Below are 25,664 nucleotides of genomic sequence, written 5' to 3' on the forward strand. Positions count from 1 at the left end.
CAACCGCGGTCCGGTACAAGCTCGAGGAAACAATAGACGACAACCACGTGTACACTCGGAAAGCATTTATTACGACTGCAACTAACACTTCGAGCAGGCCAGCTAGCTATATAGTTGACATCGCTGAGGGTTCCCTCGAAGAGAATAATACACTAGGTAAAGAAGGGCATCCGACTTACCAACTGGGGAATACGGGGGGGGCCGCGGCGTTTGCCGCGGCAAGAACGTGGTTGACTAACCACGTGCGGGAATACGGGAGCGGCGGCGGAGACTTCCGCCATCGCCGCTTGCTGGAGACCAAAGAGTGCCGGGCGATATCAGCGGGATCTCACGTGACCCACCCGGTGGCGCTGATAGCGCTTGCGATTCCCGCGCGCCGCCCGCAGAAGGAAAGTTTCCCCTCTCCCAACTCTCCCTGGCACGCATGCGCTTGACGCGACGTTCGCTGCCCATGCGGCGGTTATGGGACCCGAGGATTCCCACAACTTACCAGTTATTAAAAACTACTCCTTAAGTTAACGAAGCATTAAGTTAAGTTAGACATTATTTGTATTTTTGTTTTGTTTTGTTCTGTCTGTGCCTCCGTCATTTCTTTATTTCCTCTTTTCTTTTCTCATATTTTCATTTCCTCTATTCCCTCCTCCTACAGGAGTAGGCAGGCGTTGTGCCCCTCTCGGTGGCAGTTGTCAGCTTGCTCCCTCCTTAATCCCTTTGTGTCCTTGTGTGTATATGTGTACAAATCAAATAAAAAATAATAATTAACGAACGTTTATTTGCGCTCGACAAACGTTTGCGCTTCATAAACGTTATGTGACTAATTGACGCGACACAAACACGTTATAGTGCATGAAATGTCTTCCACCTAAAAATACACGAGTCTAAGGGCGTCAACATTAGTACGAAGGAGCGATAGCTCACCCCTACGTTTTGTAACTGCCCAGCGGTGCTTGCATCGTGGTTTTTCACCAAAGTTCCGCAGTTTATAAAAGGCAAAGCGCGTGAAGCATGGACATGAAGTGACGGCGGCATAGACGGCGTCGTGGTGTCGAACCGGAAGTTGTAGCAGAATACGCCGTACCCCACAATCCCTTGCGACAACCGAGATTTTGCTATCCACCTATTGTATTGGGCAGGAAGGAAGAAAGATGCGCGTTTGTTCTAGCATGCGGCAATAATATGGTGTACATTGTATGTACACGGTGCATTTTGCGACGAGTTTTTAGTGTCTGGAGCCCAGATCGCAATCTTAAATCGGTGACTGAAATGCGCCAATTATTATTGTGCGCCAATTATTATTTCCGATTGGGGCAGACAAAAATTGCGCCCCAATGAAAGTTTCATACCGATGAAAAAAAAGAAAAAAAGGAGGGGGAACGAGGCCCGAAAGCGAGTTGTGGAAAGCTTCATCTCCGAGTTGTTTTGGGGAATGAAATGAAAGTGTTGTCTTCGAAGATACGTCGGTGGGAGGGAGCTCTAACGAAAGCGAGCGGCAGGCAAAGCTGTTCGGAATTGAAAAGGCGGCGCGCACGCAACACGAATGAAATTTCGCGGAACATTAGGCGATACTCACACACACACAGAGAGAGACAGAAAGGCTATCGACCGTGGCACCATCAAGGGTGCGTTTGTGTGGATATACCCACAGGCCTACAATTGGGCCATTTCCGGTTTTATCGCCGAATGCCGGGTTTCTCGTTTTCCCTTTCCGCTTCTACAAGGTGCGCAAACGCACGCCCTATGCAGAACGACGCCGTGCAGCGCGATGTTTGGCTGCCCCGGCGTGCTGCGTAAGTCACGACCGGGCCAGCCCTTCAGCAGTATGCGGCATGCCTCCGCGCCGGCGTCCTTGGCGGCGAAAGCTGGCCGAAGGCGGCAGTGAGCGCGCTGCGAGGGCGCCGCGGCCGCTGGCCTGCTGCACGTACGACCCCCCCTACCCCCCTACGAAGCTCTTCACCGCGTTGCGCTACAGCACCCTCTGGGATTCGCGCAGGGTCGCGACCGCCGAGGCGGATCTGGCCAAATGACAGTTTCCGAGGGGACGACAACTACGCAGTCGTTGCCGGGAAGCGGCCGGTCGCGCCGGGCGGCGGTCATTTGCGTGGACACTGCCGCATGCAGGCCGCGCGTGTGTGTGCGCGCACGCTGGTGCCTGGCGGTGCAGCAGCGCGGCGGTGCCCCCCTCCGGACGATGCCGTGCCGGGCCGTGCGCTCCGCCACCACCAATGGCCGCGGCGCGCCTCTCCAGGGACCGTCTCCTAGCTGACTCGTTGCGCAACGGAGCGCGGCGACAACAAGCAGCCCAAAACAAAGAGGGAAAACAAAGCGGCGCGCGCACGCACGGGCGGGAAAGCGCCCTGCTTCTCTCCCTCGCCCACATCGAATCTCGGATGCCAGCGAGCCCCGCGGAGAGTGGGAGCAGGGGGGGCATTACTTTTCCCACAGCGCTCGTCGGTTTGATAGGCCCAGCCTAGACCGGCACGTCCGCCGAATACGACCTGGTGGGAACCACGGCTACCAGCGATCGGAGCCGCAGCTGCCGAGTGAAGGGGGACCGCGCCACATGCTAGAGCCACTGCGGCCGAAGAACCGAGTTTCGCAGTTGAAAAACGGCCCGTAGCAGGATGACGCGCGCGTTCGCAGCAGGTCGATCGGCGGGGCGAGGAGGAGGCTGTACTCGCCCCCAGACTACTTGGCTCAATATCTGCGAAGAGGGCGAAAGCGCTCCGTACTGTGGCTCGGTGCCAGAAATGGCCCGCCATGCCTTTAAAATGACGCACGCGCTCAAGAGGAAACTCGTAGAGGTAATTGACGTGCGTTGGCTCCAGGTATACTACAAGGCAGGCCTATTTTTAAGCGGCCTAACCGTTACCTCTATAAGCTTCAAAAAATTACTTGAGTTGCCCTAAATGCCTGTCAAGAAAGTTTTAAATCCGCTCGTTGCCCACCTGTCAAGTACCATAAATAGGTGGATTATCAGAGGATAATGGAGCAAATAAAGAATAGGTATGCACCAATCAAACAAAACGGTCTGAAGACGCGATAAAGACGGGGCCAGCAAGTGCGCCAGGACAACCCTCCTCGAGTTAGATCGCGTAAGAGTAGGTCATCTGTGCGCTTATGGGTTAGTGCGGTCCCCCCCCCCCCCCCCCCCCCCCTGTTCCCCTTCCTTTCAATAGCCACATATATCTCACTTATAGCTATTCGAAATGCCCACGATTAGGTGCACTTCTCGGTCTTCTTCTCTCTCTCTCTCTCTTTCAGTTTTTGCAAGAATCGGGTCAGCTTTTCTTGAACTTCATATTTCCTCATTCTGGCGAAACAGAGGGCACTCGCTGGTAGGCAGCCGTGACATGTTTCCTGTCATCGTTCTGGAATTCTGAGCACAATATCAAATTCCGCCATCATTATCGAATTCGCCATCTTGTCCGCTCTGAATGACCCACAGGGCTGGTATACGACTTCTCCGATTGGCTCAAAATGTCGCAATTGCAGAATTTGGCAATATGGCAGACTTGGACTGCAGTGTTCAGAATAGCAGCCCCGGTGTGGATCGAGCGACATTTCAATTCTTTGCCCCGACTACTGTTGATCGCAGATCGAAATGGTTAGCAGAAGTCACTAGTTGTACTTTCTAGGTGTGAAGCCACTATAAGCACGACACACGTAACAAGAAGAATGGCACCTAGCGTATGAATGTTTGCTCGAAAGGAGTGTGTCGACTGGCATAAAATCGGGAAAGGAACATAACGCGCACTAATGTTTAGTAAAGCTTGCGACTGGGATAGTTGGTACTTGGTAAGTGGTGTGAAATAGACGCGCAACAACCACGGAAGGAAGAACAGAAAGAAAAGGGCGCCAGTCGCGACTAACTTTATTCACAGAAAAGCTGCGTAATATATAGCCGTTCCGAACACGCGCAAACAACATCCCTTCGAACGCTCATCAAGTTACACCAGATAAAGAGATTCCCAGAATCTTTCCAATCTAGTAAATATTAAAAAAAAATCGTATTCGCCGACGAATTCGAATTCGCCAATTTCTGCTTTAACGCCGATGAAAACACTCTCCGATGCAATACAGCCTCGGTCTCCTCTACCCAAAGCTAGCCTCAAGATTGCCGGCGTGCGCATACATAGCTCACTCACTCACTCACTGAAGCATTGCGCTTCGCGTTATCGATCAGTTATTTCTCGCTATGCCACTTGTCCGCCTTCTGGCTATAGCTTATTTGGTGCGGAGCGACTGACCAGAAAAGACGGGGGTGCTGAGTTCGATACCCGTACAAGGGAGAATTTTTCTTCAACTGCCAACCCACATGGCTTTTCATAGTATATAGCTACGTTGTCTCAGCTGAATGACAACTTTCCTTATCATGACATATTCCATAACGTCATGTCCCTACATGGGTAAAGCGGCCCAACAAGTACCGATAGAAAGCACAACGCACGCTCAAAAGGGTTGCCTAAATAGTGTATAGTAGTAATTTAGTATAGCAGGCAAACAATTAAAAGACGAGGAGGTAAAATAATACCAAAAGCTCTCTCGGCAGCGATTGCAATAATAATAATAATAATAATAATAATAATAATAATAATAATAATAATAATAATAATTGATTAGTGACACATACAGTGCGTTAAAATTTTACCTATGCATGTACTCATAAAATGTCTGGCTGGCTTTCCAAAAAAGGGAATTTCTTGGAGGTATTACCACATAGACACTCAAATGTTTCCATAGCTTCGGAAGTGTGTGGCGGAGATGAGGATGGCAGACACACCAGCTCTCTTTGTGGAATATTGTCAATACTATCACCGCAACAAAAACTCTGTCAGGACATTGCAGTGTCACCCCCCTTTCCGTCAACGACTTCCGACCTCTCTGGCAGGCATGAGAAATAATTTACATTGCTGTTGCATTGCGAGTAATGCGTGTTTCTTGCTCTGCATGATGAGATGCTTAGTTCTTCTTTCTGGGGTTTTACATGCCACAACCAGTTCTGATTATGAGGCACGCCGTAGTGGGGGGCTCCAGATTAATTTTGACCACCTGGTGTTCTTTAACGTGCGCTACAACGCAAGTACACGGGCGTTTTTGCATTTCGCCTCATCGAAATGCGGCCGCCGCGGCTGGGATTCGATCCCGCGATCTCGTGCTCAGCAGCGCAACGCCTTAGCTGACTGAGCCACTCCAGCGGGTGATTCTGAGGTTGTAAGGGTCCCATCATCATTCATGCAACGGTGAAAAATTCCATGCACCTTATCAGCTGCTCTGCTTACAGGAAGGTGAAAATTAAGCGGCTCTAGGGTCTGGTCATTTGGTTGCTTGTCACGTGCATTGTCCGTTTGTGTACGGTTTTATCGGACGTGCACAATTTTGATTTTTTTTTTTTTGCTCTATTACTTCTTATCGAAAGTGCTGCAAGAAGGGATTCCTTGTAAACCACCGCCATGTGAACAACAGCTGGCAACACGTCTCACTGTGCGATCTCATAGCCCGTGTGTTGCTTTTAAACATTAAACCCCGCAGTTAGACTTGGTTCGTCTCCAAAAACAAGCAGTTCTGCTTCTATTTGCCATCGGTGGCCCACGGCAACCTAATCTTTGGCCGCACACCTCCACGCGTTTCTCCGAAGCCGCGCGCGGACAGCCGCCCGCCGCTGCCCGAATGCGCACCGATGCCGCTGTGACGCAAGCACTGCCCTCAGCTGTCCTCCTCTCATATACGGCTGAGAGGCCAACGCCAGCGCCGCCGCCGCCGCCAGCGCCGCCGCTCGCCCAGGTGGCTCAGCCAGTGTCGGCTCGATTCCGAAAGTCGGTTCCCAGTTTGAAGTTTGAACGGGACGACCGGTGTAACGTGCGCGGCCGTGTCGGCGATGGAGACTCGCGACCGCGTGTGAAGACCCCGTGATCAGACGAGCGGAAGACGAGCACACTTGCGAAGCATGATCTGAGACGGTGGACAACGGTCAGTGCCCCTTCGCGACGATGAAGTACCGTCCGACCTGGGCGTCGGCAGTCCTGCTATGCTGGCTCATGAACGGCTTCTCGCTCGGCGGCGGCCGTCCCGTAGAGATCAGAGACAGGCAGGTGTTCGACTTATCAGGCAGCCCGCATCGAGTGACGCGCGACATCGTCGTCGAAGACTCCGGTGAGCTGGTCATCGAGCCAGGCGTCGAGCTGCGCTTCGCACCAGGCGTGGGCATCGTCGTCAATGGAGTACTCAAAGCACAGGTATACGAATTTCTTTCTTCGCCGCTGCTCCACGCAAGGTCTCAGTTGGCGAGCGACCGAGATAGGAGCTTATCAGTGTGGCACGCACGTGAAACGAACCGCCGAGGGACCTCTGTGCTCTCGTGGTCGCGCGTCCCGTCGACCTGAGCTTTCTCACTTGCTTCTGGGGTTGTTTCACTTTTCTGCATCTCTAACTGTTGCCCTTCGTTGCGGCGTCAGTCTCTTTCCTGCGGGAATGAACGCCTGGTGAGCGCTCCTTCTCGAGAGGGAAGTTATTAACTGCGGTGCCCGAGTAGTAAAACCTTGGCTAGATATGGCTAGATTAACCGGTCGCAGAGTAGCTCCGAAAGGTTTTCTTGTTACGCGCGCGGATGGTCACTCATTGAAGGCGATCAACGGTTCTTACGTGCACGCGCCACTGCAAACTGTGGCAGAGCTCGAATGGTTACAGGATGTAGGGCTGTTGAGTAAGAATAAATGAACAAAACTGTCCTGGTAGGGGACTATTCAAACTGCGGAATTTCACGTGTGAAGTTTTACACGTTGGAGAGCGTACCATCTAGAAATAAAAGATCGCATGCTTTATTATTTTGTATTTCTCTTTCGTTTCCTGAAATCGCTTGCGGTGCAGCAACGAAATGTAAATTCCTTATAACGCGCGTGATCTCATCGTTGTGTCGCATGTGCGTTCTTTGCCACCGGGTTGGCAACTTGGCTCCTAGTAGCCAGAAGGGCCAGGACCTGAACGTTGGTGCTGCTGGTGTGTCGACGACCGTTCGGCATTCGTTGTTTACATAGAACGGTTGCAGTTTCAAATGCGTGACCTCAGAGTAAACAAGGGGCTATCGCAGAAGGAGTTCAGTGTTGAGTTGCACGTACGTGACCTGTCGCTCTGGACTAAAGAGGGTCGACACATCCGAATGATGTGCGTTGTGGATGCTGCAACACACTTGTGGTCATAGCTGTCCGTTATCCCGGTGTTTTATTTCAAGGGCGCCAGGCGGAGTCCGCGCTTGCATTATCGCGCGCTCCGTGTAGAGCGCAAGACGTGTGCGCGGAACGAGGTGGGCGCGAGCGCGCGCACACCCAGTTACAAGCCGACTGCGCCAGTAGGTGCAACTCTGTGGCTCGCCCCAGAGTCGCCCAGGTGTCGGCCGTCAGGCCGTCCTGGCACGCAAGGGCGACGCTCGGTGGGCGATGACGCGCTGGGATGAGCGTTCATACACCAAGATCGGGAATAGCGATCGGACGGGGCGTTCCTAGACTAGCTGCCGCCCTGACCGTGGAGGCAGGGGCGGCGCGCCGCGCTGTCGCTGGCTGCGAGCGCCTCAAACTGGTTTGGGGAGCTGCGAGCTTCCTCGGAGCCCGTTGCCCTCCATAGGCTGCGCCCCGGCCGCTCGCCACCACCGCTGCTCGATCGCTGTCGGGGCCCCAGGCCCCGGTGGAAACACGTTCGTGCCGTGACCCCTTGACGTCGCCGAAGCCCGAAGCTGCACGAACAACAGCTCCCTGTCAAGGGCCGTGCATGCGGCCCGCTCGGTCGCTGTGCTCGCTCTGTTTCGTCGCTCGTCATGAACAGCCTGGAGGCGTCACGGGCACGCTGACCAGACGCCATGGCGGCGTGCTGGAGCACCTTGGGCGATGCTATGGCGCCAGGAATTTTAATTTAGTGCACTTCCAAATTTTTTTCTGCAAATATCGTGACGTTGTCTGTCTGAGCCCAGTATGGCTACAGAGACAGGTGGTTATCTCTGCGATGGTCACTTAAAGAGCTGAAAGATGCGTTGAAATACGTTAACGTGCCACTAATAAGCGCGAGCTTACCCCTCCGGACCGCTTCTCTTGGTGCGTGAACCAACGGCTACAATCTTGTTACGCTGGGTGTATTGCGCAATTAGAGCACCCTTTCTAGGAATCGAAATTCACTCTTTCAGTTCGTGTTATCTTGGTTTTTCTGAAGAGTTCCTTTGCCACATGTCTCTAGTGTGACTTTTTTCCTTTTCTTTCTTTTCCTTTTTTTTTTTCTTTCGACGTGGATAATGTTTATTTACTCCTCTAAAGTCACTCTTATAAAAACCATGAATTATGTCGTGGGCGCGATGTCGCCCGACTGTGGTGCATGCACACGGCACACCGTAATCCCTGCTGGCCTTTACTGGCCTCGTGGATTTCGTGGGCACGCAAACGTCACTCAAGCCAACAACGGCAAATGAGATTTTTAGTGAAGCAGGGTTATTTCTCTTGACCTCATTAATAACCTCAGGTATGTGCCTGACAGGTGACTGCTGCATGGCCAAAGTTTACAACCATTTTTATGGAGGTAAACAAGGATATACTTTATGTACGTATATGCGCCGCATTTTGAAAGGATAAGATTTCCTCCGATTCTCTTCATTTCTTATCATCCGTACCGCCTAGTTGTCGATACCGGCGATCCGTGGTATGACTTCGTGGGAACCTATACGACAAAAGGACAGAAAGAATGTAAAACTGTTGCAAAATACGACCCCAGGGGTGGCATATCGTGACGATTGCTTCTCCTTTTATTCCAACCATTCCTTATCATCGGTCGTGCTTGCTGGCCGATCGCGACTATAACAGCGGCGTGGCGGTTCGCAAGGCAACGAGGAAGGGCGAGCAGAATGAAAAATGAAGAGTCCAGTAACAGCCTCCTGGCCCTTTCAAAGATATACGCATTCCTCAACGTAAGTTTAGGAGACGCAATCCACGTGTTGACTCACCAACGCTCCTTGACAAACACAGCCGTCTATGTAAGTTTTCATCGTTGTATATAGATGAAATGACATTTCGTTGTGGAAACCGTCGTGAAAGGGACATCAAGGACATCTGGGTGGCGGTGCATACCTTCGACGCCGGCCCTGTCACGGCAGTCCGTGTGTTCAGTTCCGGTAGACCGCGCAGAGCTGTTGCCGAGCTGTTGCCCCTGCTCGTTCGCACCTTCTGCTTCCTATGCGCATGCGCGATTGCGCCGAACCCGTTTACCGGGTGTGCGCCGCGCGTACACTGCCCGCATGTTAACACAGTCCGCAATAACTCTTATTACGCCTTGACTGATACGCATTGTCGAAAATAACGTTTCGCACGGGAACAGGGTAGTGGTGTTTTCCAGAAGTCGCGCTAATTAGAACGTTCAAACTACCTTTGTTGTCTGTTTGCTACTAACAATTCCGCGATGGTATTGCTTTCTCGACGTTGAGATACGCGCATTCGGGATTGTTATATGTCACATTTATTGCGGTTAAATTGTCAAATAAAACAAACACACGTCATCTGTCTGCTCTTGCGAGCTGGGTATGCGTGTATACAGTCGCTCGGTCAAGAGAGAAAAACATTTATTTAGACCATCGAGTTGATCTTGAGGACGAGTGGGGGGGTGTCCTCATTCCAGGACTCCACTGGCCATGGCTGCTCGACGTACTTGCTGGACGAGAGCTTCTTGTCCAGCCAGGGTATCGCCGGTCAGCTGTACCTCCCACCGCTCAAATGACGTGTTAGGCGTCTTTAAATGATCAGGTTTGCCCCCGCACCCCCACGAGATGTGAAAGAGCGTAGGGCGTGTGTCGCCGCACCAGGGGCAGATGCCGCGATATGTTTGTGGGTACATTTTGCTGTATCTGTGTAGGTTTGGGAATGTATTTGTTTGGATAAGTCTGAGGGCTATTGCCTCTTCAGTGCTGAGCTTTTTGTGAGGGGGAGGACAAATCCTGCGGTTGAGTCGCTGGATCTCGAGTCGGTCGCAGTAATTTGATGGCAGGGGCACAAAGGTAAAGGGTGGGGATTGATCAGACGATTGGTTTTGCCCCGCTCGGTTAATTATAGCGCTCGAGCTAAGGCGTTCGCCCTTTCGTTCCCCTCCAGTCCCGCGTGACCCGGCGTCCACGTGATTTGATGGGATTCTTGCAGCCTCGGGCCTAGAATCTGAGCCGCCAGCACCGGTGTTCGTCCGTTGGTAAAGTTGCGGCAGGCCTGTTGCGAGTCGGTAACGACATGAACTTCCCTGCCCACCCTGTCATGTTGCTTTATTACTAGCTATGGTCTCATCCGCAGTTGGGGTCTCTGCCCTGACGGTGGCCGCGAGGGTTAAGGAGTTGTCTCTCCCGTTCACGGTGGCTACCGCGAAGAGGCCCCCTACAGGGTACGCCGCCACGTCCACGTACGTTACGTACGGGTCACCCTTGAATTGTCGGCGCTGTCTGTCGACCCGCGCCTTGCGTCGTCCTTCGTGGAGTTCATGACTCATGTGCTTTGGTATGGGGTTCGCCGTGATCTTGCTTCTCACCTCGGGCGGGAGTGATCGTTGCCCATCGAGGGCACGAAGCTCCGTTGCCGTGCTGGTCCGGCGGAGGATGGCTCTGCCCGCCGCCGTGTTCTGTAGTCTGGCTTTTTGCGAAGCCATAACCGCGTCCGACAGCGAAGGTCAAATATTTTCGCCGTTATCGGCAAATTTCTTTTGACTGGGACAGTTTACTGTACACTACAGAGCAAGCGCCGTTATCTATATAAAAATACTTCTGGACTGAGAAAAGCAGAGGGAAAGACGCGCGCTATACTACACGGTGCACGACGAATGCCATGTTATGCGTTCTGTCAAGGCACTCAGCGAAGATAGCGCCTCCTATTTTATTTCTTTCTTTCTCTCTCTCTCTCTCTCTGCAGTGCTGTCCTGGCCGGGATTGTAGAGAGTCGCAAGCGCACAGATAAGCGCCGACTGTGTGTCGTATACTTGGAGACTTTGATCATTTTGTTTTGTCTCGCACTCGAGAATTGTCTCTCAAAGCCGAAGGCAAGCGTAAAGACTCGCTTTATATGGAGAGTGTCTGCGAAAACGAAACGGAAGACGTGCTCTAGCTTCTCGCCCGCCACCAATTTCCTCGGCTTTCTATAATTGCGAAGGCATAGACGCGTTCTCGTGCTCGCTGCCAATCGAGGCTGCGCTTTCTTCGCCAGGCCGGGGCGCAGTCAGCCAGTTGGAGGAGGCAGCTGAGCAACGTGGACGCGTATAATGCCGAAAGGGAACCACTTGGCAAGCCGCGCCGTGCAAATTTGTGAAAAGCCAGAGCGCGCCCTAGCTGATCAGAATGCGAACGTGTGTATACGCCTGGATAATAGCAGCACGCCTCGGTTGGCACTCAGCGATCACGAGACGCTCGTGAGACCACCTTTACCTGTCAGCTTCTCCGCCCTTCCGTACTACCCTATAGCTCACCTTTCCCCGAATGTTAAGTTAGTCGCGCCTCTTTCGAGCGAGAGAGAAACACGGGTCGCCTGTGGACCCATCGTCGTACCGGAGCATGCGTTTGCAGCCGCATTGCCACCAAAATATACCAGACTGTATTTTCAGGCACCCAAAATAATCATCGCCTTTGCGTCCGACTTGAAGATCGGTTTAAAAGGAGGGGTATTTTTCAACAGTAATGCTGCATATATGCAGTATACGGAACCAAAAACTATGGTGGAACCCAATCTTGAAAACAGGACCATGATTTTTTTTTTTTCCTTTTGGGGTGTTGCCTCTCGAATCTCAGTGTTCATCACAAAGCCATGACACAACATTATTTGTTGACGTGTCTTCTGGTGAAGCTGGAGCCACCGCCGTCTGAGACGAGACGCCGTCGCGCATGCGGAACCCGGACGCGGCGGCCCAGAATTACGCGCTCCTCGGTGCATAAAGGTGCCTCCTTAATCGAGTCGCTTCTGATTTCGCTGCCGTCTATAGCGCAGCGCTGCTTAAGCGCGGCCACGTGGCGCGCGCACGCAGGGCTGCTTTTGGCGCCCGGACACGATCGGCCGCGCGCTCGTGTGTGTGTGTGGGTCATCCGCCGGCGCGAATCTTTTTGGCGTCTTCGGCCGCTCTCGTCCAATGCCACACTCAGTCACGACGGAGGCTTTGCGAACGTTTCCACAAAAGCCTCGTGACCGAATCGCGGCCGGACCGCCGCGCTGCCCGTCTGCTGTCCTGCTGTGCACTGGTCGGCCGCCTGCCTGCCGCTGTATAGCATATACGGGGCAAGCATGTCAGAAACTCGACCGAAGCACCCGGATTGCGTCGAAGGTCAGGAACTCGACTCACGCACGAGGCATTCATTCTCCACACGGTTGCGATGCTTTTTTTTTTTTCTTTCTTTCTTTGCATGTCTTTCATGCACCCATCGCCTGGCATTCAGTCTTTCTGGTTCATGCATTGGGTTGATTTTGCCGTTTTTTTTTTTTTCTTCTACTGTGGCGTTAGGTAACGGGCTTCGGGCTGCTCTGTTACACATTTCGACGGGGACAAAACGCAACGGCGCGCAATCATGTTGTACTGGTTCGAAACGTGGAAGAGAAAGGGCAGCGCGAGAGTCGGCGTAAATTGGGATAAGAGACTGCCTTCATCATTTTATTTCATACGCGTCCGTTTGCCGATTGCAACGTGAATGTTGTTTGCACGAGCCCGCGGGGTTTACAGTTCGCTTACTTCAGAAACTTCAGCCTGAAAAGCACATCTGTCACAAGAGCGTATCGCGGCGGCGTTTTTCTACCGCGCGCCTCATGCCAGACCGACGACACCCTTCCTCCTCGGGAAAACCCCGGATTCCTCGCTCGTTTTCCTGTCGGTCGGACGAAGCGCCACGAAAAGGAGTTAGCGAGTTCTGAATTTCACTCGAACTACGCGCTCGCCTGCTTCAGCCTGCTTATGGGACGTTCCATAAGATGCTTTCGCTAGTTGTCTCTATCGTCCGGGTCTTACACATCGATGTGTCTGAGAGGGGTGGGATCTATGCATACATTATGGCTTAAAATCGTGGCTCTTCTCGGACTCTTTTCCGCCTTGGCGAAGCCCGTGTGGGCGGCGCGATGTGTGTCATGATCTTCGCTTGACGTGGTTAGTGACCGCAATTTCATATTTAATGTTGTTACACCTGACCAGACAAATTTCCTTCCGTGCCTATAGATTACATATTGACTGCGTCAGTGCATTCGCTCTGGGTCCATGAGCGGACTTGTGACGGGCCAACCACATGAGTGCGTACTCACGCCTCCTCACGCGTTTGCGCGCTACTATATTTATGCGCTGCGCCGCGCCTGCATGGTTAAGACGCGGATATGTGTTGTGGAAGCCCCGAGATCCTCGTCCCGAGATTTCTTTTTTTCTTTGCGCTCTTGGAGGGAGGTATCCGCGCCCAGTGATCAGTCTTCGTCTACGCGGTTCTCTCCGATCGCAGACCGCTTCCGGCAGACGCATAGGCTCGTCAAGACGCCTGCTCCATGGCGCGCGGTTGAAGCGCTCGTGTGGTTACCGCTTTAGTCGCAGCCAATACTATATATATACACACACAGACCACGATGGCTGCGTATGATATACTGCATTCCCCTCTTGGCGCGAGGGCCTCATGTTTGTGTTTATTTTTTAGTTGCAACAGTTTCGCGTTATTGTAGGTACGTGCATGGAACTGTCGTAAGTTGCTTGTGTGCATGAAATGGCGAGGAGTACGTCGTCTCCATTTGGCAGCCTTGCCTCGCGTCTTTTGTGTTGTCTTCTGTAGTTCGCCGGCTGTGCAAGCCGATTGCGGATATTTTTGTTACCATGTCCATAGAACGACGAGTTGGAACAAATGACCGCGTTACCTGTACGTGCACTGAATGGGAATTATAAAAAAGACCATGCGGTATTCCCCCGAAATTGTCAGCATGAGCGCGTTTCAGTCAGATGATAAAAACGAAAAAAAAAAAAAAAAAAGAAATGAAAGAAACACGTGTATGTTTGTGTGTGTCGTTCTTTCATACCACGATGTTTCGCAACATAGCTTACTTACCCGTAGATGAAAGTCTGCAGCCTAGACGGATTTTTTTGTGTCTCTTTCTGGTGACTCTGCCGCGTACCTGTGCTGCGCGCGCCCTCAAACCTTCGGCGTTGTTGGAGACGCCGAGACGGCGGGAAGCATGGAGGGCTTCCGGCGCGCTTGTAATGTGAACCGCGAGAGAGCTATAGAGCGTCATCTGCATCACACGCGGTGCTAGGCGTCGATGGCGTCGACAATCGCCGAGTGAACGCCATACCCCCCTTCAGATATGCATGTGCACAACGACCGCTCGATCCCCGCGTGCATTCAAGCTGTGCGGTTGACCACCACGACAGCTCACCAGTCCGGGGGTAGGTGGCCGCATGAGGTTCCCTCTGCCAGTCGATGACTGTCGTATGTTGTTGTTGTTGTAGCCTATCACGCATGTGGCTCCTACCCACGGTGGGGGATTGGCCAAGAAATGGGTGGATTATTCCAAATTAATATGGAGGATACATTTCCGAATATCTATGAAATTAGTATTGAACAGCGTAGAGTTATATGTTAAAGTAAATCAGGAAAGTCATATCGAATGAGTAATAATTAATTTAAAAGTACAAAAAAAGGATAGAATTTAGCAGGGTAATCGTTTGGATTCTGTTAGGAACGTTTGGACGGCGAAGCAAGCATCCCTGTGGCTGAATCCCAAAGTGGACGCCCCGAACGAAAGAAAATTAGGTTCTGTTAAGTCCAGGGCAAGCCTTCGAAAAGGTATTTCCAACAATCGTTTTCTTGCCGCAGTAAAGCGGCGACAAGATAGAAGAAAGTGGTGTATCGTCTCTTCCTCATTACAAAACGGGCAGAGGGGGGAGGGAACCAAACCCGACCTGTGTAAGTAGAAATTTAGGGAGGGTATACGGCAACGTAATTTGGTGAGAGAGACCTCAAGCATCTTTGTGTTACAGGATTCGCTACGCCAGAGAAATGTCAGGTGCTTATAATCTGGAGAAGCAGTCAGAACTGGGTTTGATAAGGCTTTACTAATTGATTGCATCCGAAACCTAGCCGCCGTGATGTCTGCTGTCACTGGTAGAATAGGAAGAACAGGGCCGGAATATGAGGTCTTTGCCAGCGAATCGGCAGTTTCATTAAAAAACAACCCTTTATGACCAGGTACCCAAATCAAATGAACACATTGCACATGGGCAGGAACTAGCAAGTAAAATAGTTTTAGCATAGGTGAATCATTAGTGGCGGTAAGGGAAGAGCATACAGAAAGGGAGTATGTGTGGAACACGCTGTGCCGCGAATGCGGCCAGTTTCTCATTGGTTGCGTACGCTGGTGATGATGATAATGACCTCGAGGCCTGTGGCGCATACCCACTGTGAGGGATCACCCAAGAATTGGGAGGCGCGAGGAAAATGTATTTGAAGTGTCCGTAAAATTAAATGTCTAAGCATTCACAACTGCTATCCTCTTTCGCTTTTGGTTCCGCACCCATCGGCATTTTGCGGCACAGTTTAGACGCTCATTAAGACGTCGGCGCCAAAGCGGAGTAAGCAATCGGATAGTTCGACGCTGCTGAATTAAACTTCCTAAGTCAGCCCGTGCGAGTGGAGAACGGCAGCGCTGCACAAGCGCGCTCCTTCCTCGAGCTTCGCGTTTTCTCTTAAAGGTGACAACTTGTACACATTTGTTGTGACTCGCTGCTGCACTCCGCCGATGCGTCAGCGCTTGTTTATAGAGAGAGAGTTATACCATTCGTCATGTCCTTGCGTGTCCCGCTGGGTTTATCCTGTCCGGAGTGCCACGCACAATAGAGCAGTGACTCAGCAGGTGGGACCACTCGCCGTTCTTCTTCCTCCTCCTCCCACGCGCGTCCATTCATTTGCACGTTTCCGCCATGCGACCACTCATACGCCTGCTGATCGGGCCTTACGACGACGGTGTGGGACTGTTTAGCTGTGCGCGCACGTACTATATGCTCCCGATCTCGTTTTCCCTCTCGGAACGAGTTCTGAATTTCCCGAGTAAAACAAGATTTAAGAAGAAAAGAAAGAAATGAAACGCTGCAGCTGTTTAGCCGTAGCGTGCCGCACAGAGCCGTACACAGCTCACACAGCTCAGAGAATGTACTGGATGGATGGAGACAATGCGTGCGTCGCCGCCTTTCGCGCTGCATGGCGTGCCTCGGCATTTACGAGGTGCCATTCGCGATCGCCGCGCCAGACTTGCATATCCGATGCGTCCATCGGATATGCGTGGCTCTACTGCTTTCGTCGGCACGTGACAAAATTCTTTTTTGTAGGTGTGGCGTAAAAGTATATGGTCAGCGGCGGGCCGTCGCTTCTACAGAATGCGTGAGGAACCAATCGACAAGGAAGGAGCAACCTTGCGCGGGTAAATTTGCGCACGCAAGTTACTGCCGCAATCGCGAAGCTTCTCGACATCGGTCCAAGGTCCGAATGATTAGCTTTAGCCGATGACTGCGCGAAAACATTCCTAACCATCACCCCGCTCATAATACTTAACATGTACTGAGAGTCGTACATATGCACGCACTCTCGCATGGCCCTTCAGTGTAACTCTTATAAGTATAGATGTATGCGAAACCTGCAGTTATAAGCAGAATTGCGGAAATGCTACACAAACGAAAGCACTAGGCCATTCAGACACTGAATTGCGAGGTATTTTTTTTTCTTGTGCCACGCGGCGTGATGTTTGTATATTCGAGCAGCCAACGGTATGTACTGTCAGCATAAATTTAAAAGCGAGCAATATTAAAGCGACTATAGGCTGCGTTATTGAGTTAATTCCTCCCATGCACAATCCCACAATATGCATTTGGGCCCACCGTGCTTATATATCGTTCGTAAGTGACGTTTGCCATTGGACGACCGCCTTTTTTGCTAATAGATGTCCGATGTTATGGCTAGCTCGCCTTCGAACTTTCAAACAATTTAGCGTAAGAAGATTTTTGTGAATGCGGGCGGGCCTGAATTCACAAAGCTTCTTGTTCGTAAATGTTCTTTGTCATTGCCCAGCCGCCTTCGCGAATGATATGTCCAGCGTTAGGATTGGCTGAACTTTTCTCTTACGAACAATTCTAGCTTAAGACCTTTGTAAATACATGTCTAGGGCATACGTATACCTTTGCAAACGACGTACTCCGTTTTCTTTGCAAACGTTACATACACCTTCCAGCAGAAGTTTACGAAACGCTACAACTCCAATAAAGCTAAAATACTTCTTGGCCTATATAAGCTTGCAACCTGGAGTTGAAGGTTAGATGGCGTAAGCGTGCGCACTGTGTGTAGAAAGCACCACTCAATAACCTTTTTCCAATCTCACGCGGGAACGTGTCAGGAGCTCACGGAAAAGAAGAAGGAAAAGAAGCAGAACGGTTGCTTGTATCGGTTGCTCGTCCAGCCAACCGGTATCTATCCAGCTCCTGCATAGAAGCACGTCCGCTGCTGCAGGACAAGTAGTGTGTCACAGACTCGGGGCATCGACGACGGCGCCAAGCCGAAAGAGGCGTTCTGACGACGACCGGGTCCACTGTCGGGAGCTGGACAGCTGAACATGGCGGTGCGTGTGCGCCCGCTGGGTGGGCGCAATACAGACACCGTCAGCGTTGTTCGCCTTGTGGACGACCGGGGCCTCGTGTTCGACCCCAAGGCCGAGGCAGAGCCCTTCTACATCCAGGGGCAGCAAGCTCACGGAGGCCTAGTCAAGCCCAACAAGGACCAAAGCTTCATGTTCGCCCAGGTCCTTGACGAAACGAAAGGCGTCGCGCACGTGTTCGAGCACACCACCAAGGACATGCCGACGAAGCTGTTCAAAGGTTGTAGCTGCTTCGGGGCAGCGGCCGCTGGTGGCAAGACATACACCATGCAGGGCTTGGAGGATCACCCCGGAGTGGTCTCCCTGACGTTCAGGCAACTGTACCACCAGCGCGTCGACAGGCTTCGGTCCACGGGCCCGACGTGCAAGGTCGCGGTCGTCTACTTCGAGGTCTGCAAGGTCTGTAACGCGCTCTGCCCAGCTAACGGGCCATCGCTTCTCGTGTTGGACGATCCGGCTGAGGGCATTTCCAACCTGTGCGGGCACGAGATGGACACCGTCAGCGTTGTTCGCCTTGTGGACGACCGGGGCCTCGGGTTCGACCCCAAGGCCGAGGCAGAGCCCTTCTACATCCAGGGGCAGCAAGCTCACGGAGGCCTAGTCAAGCCCAACAAGGACCAAAGCTTCATGTTCGCCCAGGTCCTTGACGAAACGAAAGGCGTCGCGCACGTGTTCGAGCACACCACCAAGGACATGCTGACGAAGCTGTTCAAAGGTTGCAGCTGCTTCGGGGCAGCGGCCGCTGGTGGCAAGACATACACCATGCAGGGCTTGGAGGATCACCCCGGAGTGGTCTCCCTGACGTTCAGGCAACTGTACCACCAGCGCGTCGACAGGCTTCGGTCCGCGGGCCCGACTTGCAAGTTCGCGGCTGCCTCCCTTGAGGTGTACAATGAGGCGGTTTCCACCTTCTCTGCCCCGACGGGCCATCGCTCTTCGTGCGGGATATGATCCGGCTGATGGCATTGCCATCTCCAGCCTCACAGCCACAAGGTGGAAAAAAAAAAATGCGCCCTATTGGACGTCCTTCTGAAAGGCAACTAATACCAGGGACAGTTCATCATTGATACCAACGGCCTGTCATCACGGTCCCACGCCATCTTCCAGGTGTACGTCACTCAGACCGAGACCTTGACGGGAAAGCGAAAAGGCATCCTTGTGTCGAGTATGCACGGGTTTTGTCGACCTCGCCGTTTCGCAGCGCACGGCTTCGGTCAGGGGAAATATCTTGACCGCATTCATGCGCACTATGTGCAGATGGCACCACTTCCCTTAAATGCTTATGCAACGAAGCGTGCAAGCTATCTCGTAGTTTACCACATTGAGAAAAAGATATGCGGACAAAGGGCCGTTAATATGTTCATAATATGACAATTAATGCTTGGAACGTAGTCTGCTTCGCGGCACGTACATTTTGCAAGCAGATGTCTCAAATTTAGTGCTAGTACGCGGATTTCTAAGTAACGGACATAGCTTGAACGCTGACTGACGTGAATTCTGCAATAATGATAACTTGAAATGCTCTTTTATCGACTCATTTCAAGTCAAGTTCATGGTTTAAGTCAGTTACGCGTGCAGATAACGCGCTTCACGAACGAACTTCCTGACTCTATACCTTGGCTAATAATAAATCGCTGAAACATGCCTGCGTGAAATTGTGCGTCAATTTACTAAACTTTTTTGCCTATTTAGCAGCTATCCTATAGGCGGGCAACAATTACGAAGTATAGAGAAGAAAAACTGTAGGCCGATGGCGTGCTAGTTTAGACGTACGCTGAACGAGGATGCTATGCACGATTTTCAAAGTATGGTTGGGAGTGTGTCAGGAGTCAATGCTGCGCTTTTTTTTTTTTGTTCTTTTTTCTTTTTTTCCCCGAAAGTTTGCGAATAAATAAGTCCCCCGACAGCGAACTCCTATTATAACAAACTCGCGGGTGCATTGGATTGTATAGAGATGGGCGAGTACCACTTTTTCGACTACGGATTGAATACGAATAATTAATTTTTAATATCGGACCGAATATCGAATATTCAAGCTGAGACGCATATATTTACAGGAGAAATATTTATTTCAGTGTAATTATGTACCAATTCATTATTGATAAGTTAAAGAAAGACAGCTAACTATCAGGGACAAAGGATCAAATTTAAACATAAGAACACTAATTGTCGTTAAAAAAATTGCACGAATAGCCTCTCAGCAGCTTTAGTAGAGCCAGGTTGTGCAAACAAGCTTTTCAAGAAAGAATGGCTGTTGTATATGACTTGCTTTCCAGAAACGCTAAGTAAATGGTTGCCGAAGAAAGATAAGTTGAGTAAAAAGAAATGGTTCTGAGGGATTTGTGTGCCGTTTTGAAAAAGGAGGAGGGAGATGAAACAGTAAAATTAAAAATAAGAACCCTTGCATTATACTACTCTTGTTTCCGCATTGTTCCGAAAACTTTTGTCGTTGCTAACTCCTGATAATTTGCGACACTTTGTTTAGCAGGCGTTGAACAGTAACCAGACTTTAACATTCGGTTGTTGCAAGGTATTTTGTTAGTTTCGAATAATCGAAAATACCCAATAGTTCATTTTCGAATACGAATAGTTGGTGTGTAGTATTGGATTCTTATTCGAAACATCGATTATTCGCCTACGCCTAGCGAATTGTGGTCTTATTTTGCGTCATTTTCAACGACGGCTATGTTGTACAGGTTAATAATATAACATAAACTAGTTGTATCCAGCTGGACATTGGATACATCCAACGCGCATGCTCGATTTATACGGATGACAAGACGTACGATAGGCCCCAAAAGTTCACGCGACACGGGTTTCGCGACAAATGGACATGAATTTCTGTTGTGTTAAAACATAGCGCTTTTAATTCACTCAGTCACTGCGTAGGTCGCAACAAGTACTACAGGCTGTGTGCATAGGGTTAGAGAAATTGTGTGTTTTTTTTTTTTTTCGTAAATCCCTTGTTCCGTAAACCTTTGTGGCCGATTGTACTCGCTCACTTCGTTATTCCCCCAAGCGTCCGATGTTTTTTTTTTTTTTTTTTTTTTTTTTTTTTTTTTTTTTGCAATACGTACACGACTACTCTGGAGCTGGAAGCGTTGATAGTGCCCGAAAGTGATTATTGAAGCGTTTGCTGTGCCTGCGCCGAATAAAACTGATTTAAATACGTGCATGCGCTATCGTTTGACAGAATGTCGTTTTCTTCTCTCTCTCTCTCTCTCTCTTTAATGCTGCAGGAGCCAAAATTGGGCTGTAGCATAGTATCGTCTGCATTTACCAACAGCCGCCATAAACCATTTTTTTTTTTTAGAGCTAAATAAGCGGGACGTTTTCTTTTCTTTAGACTTCGCTTTAAACGCCTAAAACAAAAACAGTATAACGAATAGTAATAAAAAAGTATTATTCCCGCTTACGCTATACATTGAACAGCCATACGCGTAAGAGTAACAAACCCACCACCGCCCTGCAGCCCGTCATCAGCTGTATATGCATATCCTTGTGTGCATTAAATCTTACTAGGCATTGTCGGCGAAGCCTTGATTTGGACGAGTCATTGTTGCGTGCCAGAGAGAGTATACATGAGGAGGAGATTGGCTGCAAGCCGTAGAGGAAGCATGGTGTGGGCAGACCTAGCCTTGCGAGGCTTTCCGGCAATCGCCTCCGCTCCTATACAGTATAACGCCGTCTGAGTGCACCGGCTTGGAAAGTCACTCTGTACTTATGTACACTAGATAAAGGTTGTTAAAGCGCATAAAAGTTTTTGTTTCGGCACACACATCCACAGAGCTACGTTTTGTGCAAGACGTTGCGGCACCTGTATTCGCGGCCTCCACGCAGAGCCTGTTGCTCATTGGCTGCAGCGACGTGGGAGATAAACGTTTTTCAACCGAGGCGCGGCTGCAGTCGGGGACAGTAAAAATTGCAATGGCACGCGGATTCATTCGCAGCGCTGCCTGCGCGAGAATTTTCATTCATTCATCCAGCGTCACTGTGTATAGGAAGCAACATCGATTACATAATGAGCATTTACACAGTCATTAAAAAAAAGGGCTTCCCTTCACGTTCAAGGCGTCACCGAGGAAGCGCGATCCGCTACGGCGGTCAAGACGAACTCGATCTGGCGGCACGTCGCTTATACGCCTGTCTCACCGCGTCCTTGCGTCATCTGCGCAGCGGGTCATTCACGTCCGTGAGCATCCGCTCTAGCGCTCCACTATTGTGAAAAGGAACGTACTAGTGCTTCTAACTGCGTAGTGTAAGTACCCGACAGGCCTGCAGGCGCCCCCACACTGTTGCTTAAACGGCCTGTATATACGCAAAACCGTGCGGCGCCCACCGACTTGGCCTCGCGATGGTCCCCGCGCAGCGAGCGCCGTGGCGAAAGTGGGACGCGCTCGGGGGAAACGGGCGGGTCAACTCGATCGCCCCGCAAATGATGCCAGTGTTTCACCTCGACGGCTCGTTCGCTGCGGTTTTGTTGCGCGGCGCCCGTCCGTTCCGCGCATTGTCCCGCGCGCATTCGCGTGGGAGGAGTGTGCATGCAGTGTATATGCGCGCGCTCAGCGACGACGCTTCGGGATGCCATGTCGGCGATCCTTTGTCGTCATCTGCTGACCGGAGAGGCCCACGCATTGGACGGATGGCGCGCTACACTTTTAGGCAGCGGTGCGTGTGCGTGCGAGCCCACTTGTGAACAGGATTGTGTAACCATCCGCTTGCAGTAATCGTCTGCCGCGTGTTGCGCAAAACGTTGTCGCAGTTTCACCTGAAAGGCGAAGCATCAATTGCGATAGCAAATTTGTAGAGAGCTATACGGAGTAATGATAGTAGCTTTATCAGCTGTATAAACTTCGACATGCAGCAGCACCGGAAACACGCAGAACTGTTGTCGACGCCGTCGCCGTTTTGGCCGCGTTCGCACAAAATGCATGCGGCGTTGCTGACTGTTGCCGGAGCCTCTGATATAAATAGGCACTTGGTGCCGCAGCTAAACGTCGCCTCCCTTCCCTCCCCCCCAAGGCCTTTCGCTCGTCGGCAGAAGGCGCGTTTGCTCTACATATATGGTGATTGTAAAGGAGGAAAGAGACGCCTACTTCTGCAGCCCTTAAGGGAGCACGGCGCAGAACGCGCGTTTGTTCTCCGCCGTGCGTTCACTCCCCGTGAAAGCGCGCGTCCCTCGCGCCCTTTCACTCGCACATAAGCGTTCGGCGCGCGGCGACGATTTCATCTCCATTGACGTCATACGGAACCTCACGGCGACGGCGACGCCGACGGCAGAAATCTGCTTTGGAGTGTCCATATAATTGCTATCGCAATAAAACTGTAGACGTTGTTCGATATTATAGACAGACTGTTGGGAACGCACGAGAATCGAAAAAAAAAAAAAAAAAAACGTATACGATTTGTTTTCTCTACGTGATACGTTGTGCGTATGGTGCTCGCACTGTGTACGTCTTATTTGTTTAATGATAAATTCGGGTACTTGCCGCGCAAGGCATACGTACGCACCTTATGCGTGTATACACTGCAGCATCCATAGAATATAGAGAACGAACGCGAGTAAATGATGTTCCTGTTGAAAATGATCTTGGGAAAGCAGTGTTTCGCGTTATGAACAGATCACCGCCGTAAAACGTATAAAGCCGCGACAGGCAGCGAATCACATGGAAGTATTAGACTGGGAGTCACGTCTATTGGATGATCGCGGCCAGTGTCGGTATAGGAAGTGGTGCATAGTTAGAGAGCTTTGAAAGACTCCGTTGTGCAGCAGTGTACTTAATTTCGCTGCTGCTAGTGGTGATGATGATGAACGAGAAGGAGGAAAACAAAATGTTCGCCTCGCAACAAGTACTTCGCCTCGGGACAATCAGCCGCGCCGCGCACAGAAACGACGCGTTGATGCTGCCTTTAGCAAGGAGGACACGACGTCTGCTGAAATGAATACGAGCTGGCCGGTGGTGACTGCGACTCGTTCCAACGCGTTCCGCCCTGTCGATGCACGTGAAAGAGCGCGCCCGGCGAAACCGTGTTGTATGTTTGCTCAGACAAGGAGACGATGGAGGAAACGCGGGCTCTGGGACCCGGCATAACAGGCGTGCGTAAGACGTGCGGCCACGCGAAAGCCCCCTGGAAACGGACGCGTTGCTAAGCGCGTTATCGCTGTTCAAACACGCGGCCGCGGGAGAGATCGCTGACGACCAACGATGAGTGAGACGGCGGTGCGATGACTTCACGTCGTGTCGCGACATCCGCGGTGACGTGTGAGGTGAAAAGCATTTCGAAAGATCTAGGATTGTATATTCGCAAAAATCTCTTGACACTAGAATTGTTCGTAAGAGAAAATTACAGCCGATCCTGATGCTGGACATATTTTTTTTAGCGAAGGCGACCCTCCAATGTCATAGAGAACTCACTAACGAAGAGCTATCTTTGTGAATTTGGCCCCGAGTCCCGTATTCGCCAAAAAAAAAAAAAAAAGTCTTGTGCTAGACTTTTTCGTAAGAGAATATTCCAGCCAGTCCTGAGGCTGCACATAATATTAGAGATGGCTGCCAGACAATGGCAAAGATAAATTTCGAGCGAAGAGTTTCGTGAATTCGGCCTCTATTCTACCCGGCCGCCTGCCGGCCCGGGCCTCCGTGTTAAAATACTTCAGGCGTGCACTGTGTGCTTTCTGCACCAACTTTATCGTTCATACAGCAGATCGTGGCACTTCAAACCTGTTTATTACGACCTTTATTCACAAGAACATCTTACGCTAGAATTGTTCGTAAGAGAAACTTCCAGACACTTCTGATGCTGAGGCATGCTAGTGAAGACGACCGGCCAATGGCGTTCGTGAACGAAAAGCTTGGTGAATTCGACGTCAGAGCTCTGCAGAATTTACCCAGCGTATGATCTTAATGCAGAACCCTGTGGCTCGCAGTATAACGAACGACGTCCCAAAGAGCACTTCGTCATAAACTTGGAGATATTTCGGTGAACGAAACGGGCGGTGGCTAAGCCGAAAGGAAGAATGGGATTCGCCACTAGCAGGAGTGAGCTTATGTAGCCAGGAGCTGTTATAACGTGCCTCGAGGGGCGGCTACGCGTGAGCGACGCTTCGCTTGCACCTGGTGTGGTGGTCGCCAAGCCGCAGATCCGGCAGGCTGACGAGCGGGGCCCGAAACGGCGCTCGCGTGTAATATTGCAGCGGGCATACAACTTGCAGAACACCGCTGCGCTCGCAGTGTGAACGGCGATGACAGTCCACACGCTCTGCAGTGAGAACGTCGGTGGTACCGGCTTTACTTCTACAAAACGCTGCTGCAGAATTTTTATCAGCCGATCGAAGAGGGGTTGTCGGGAAGGCTCGCTCTGCAATTAACAGTGGGGTGTGAATATTGTAGCAGGTAAATATGACAGAAGGAATGACACCGATGAACAATATAGAGGAGGAAAATGTGGACGTGGTTGGAGAGAAGAGGATTTGGCCGATTCCCCCACGGTGGCTATGTGCCATTTGTACAGAGGATCATCAGCATCATCATCGTCAGATCCTCTATCGCTATGTAGCTTCCGAAATGTCTCAGAATTAATCGAACATTTCCCCCCCCCCCCCCCCCCCACCTTTATTACCTACATCTGCTGTATATACGCCGTCGCTCTCTGAAGGCGGTGTATATTTTTGCTCCTTTATATAGCACACTTCAACATCCTTACCATTCTTGTCCGACTTTTGTATTTATATTATGAATCATTGAATGTATCCATAGGCTTGGCGTTCTTTAGCCAAAGATACCCTTGCGCCATTAAATCCCATCGATCATCGTCATCTGAAGGCGGTTTTTCAACAAAGTTGATTTTCTTTCCGCGAACTTCGTATTCTTTTATTTGCGGCTTCTACATTGGGTCATACATTAAACGATATTTGTATAGCGACATATGTATAATTAAGTTTATGTACACTTAAATGTTATCAGCTTGGCAATAAGATATGTTTCGTGAGACGCTAATTTATTTGTCTCCTTATTCCATATAATT

At 50.9% G+C, this 25,664-nt stretch overlaps 1 protein-coding gene across 1 annotated transcript in view; it reads left to right on the top strand.

Moving 5' to 3' along the window:
- Nucleotides 1–5,789: 5,789 nt before the first annotated feature.
- The window catches only part of LOC119466162 (protein bark beetle), a 93,827-nt gene continuing 73,952 nt past the window's right edge, over nt 5,790–25,664 (top strand). The window contains exon 1 of the mRNA XM_037726661.2: nt 5,790–6,233. Within this exon, the coding sequence (XP_037582589.1) occupies nt 5,988–6,233 (246 nt within the window). The 5' untranslated portion in view covers nt 5,790–5,987. The remainder of the gene's footprint in view (nt 6,234–25,664) is intronic.

Source organism: Dermacentor silvarum, chromosome 1 (genome assembly GCF_013339745.2).
Source record: "Dermacentor silvarum isolate Dsil-2018 chromosome 1, BIME_Dsil_1.4, whole genome shotgun sequence".
Taxonomy (NCBI): Eukaryota; Metazoa; Arthropoda; class Arachnida; order Ixodida; family Ixodidae; genus Dermacentor; species Dermacentor silvarum.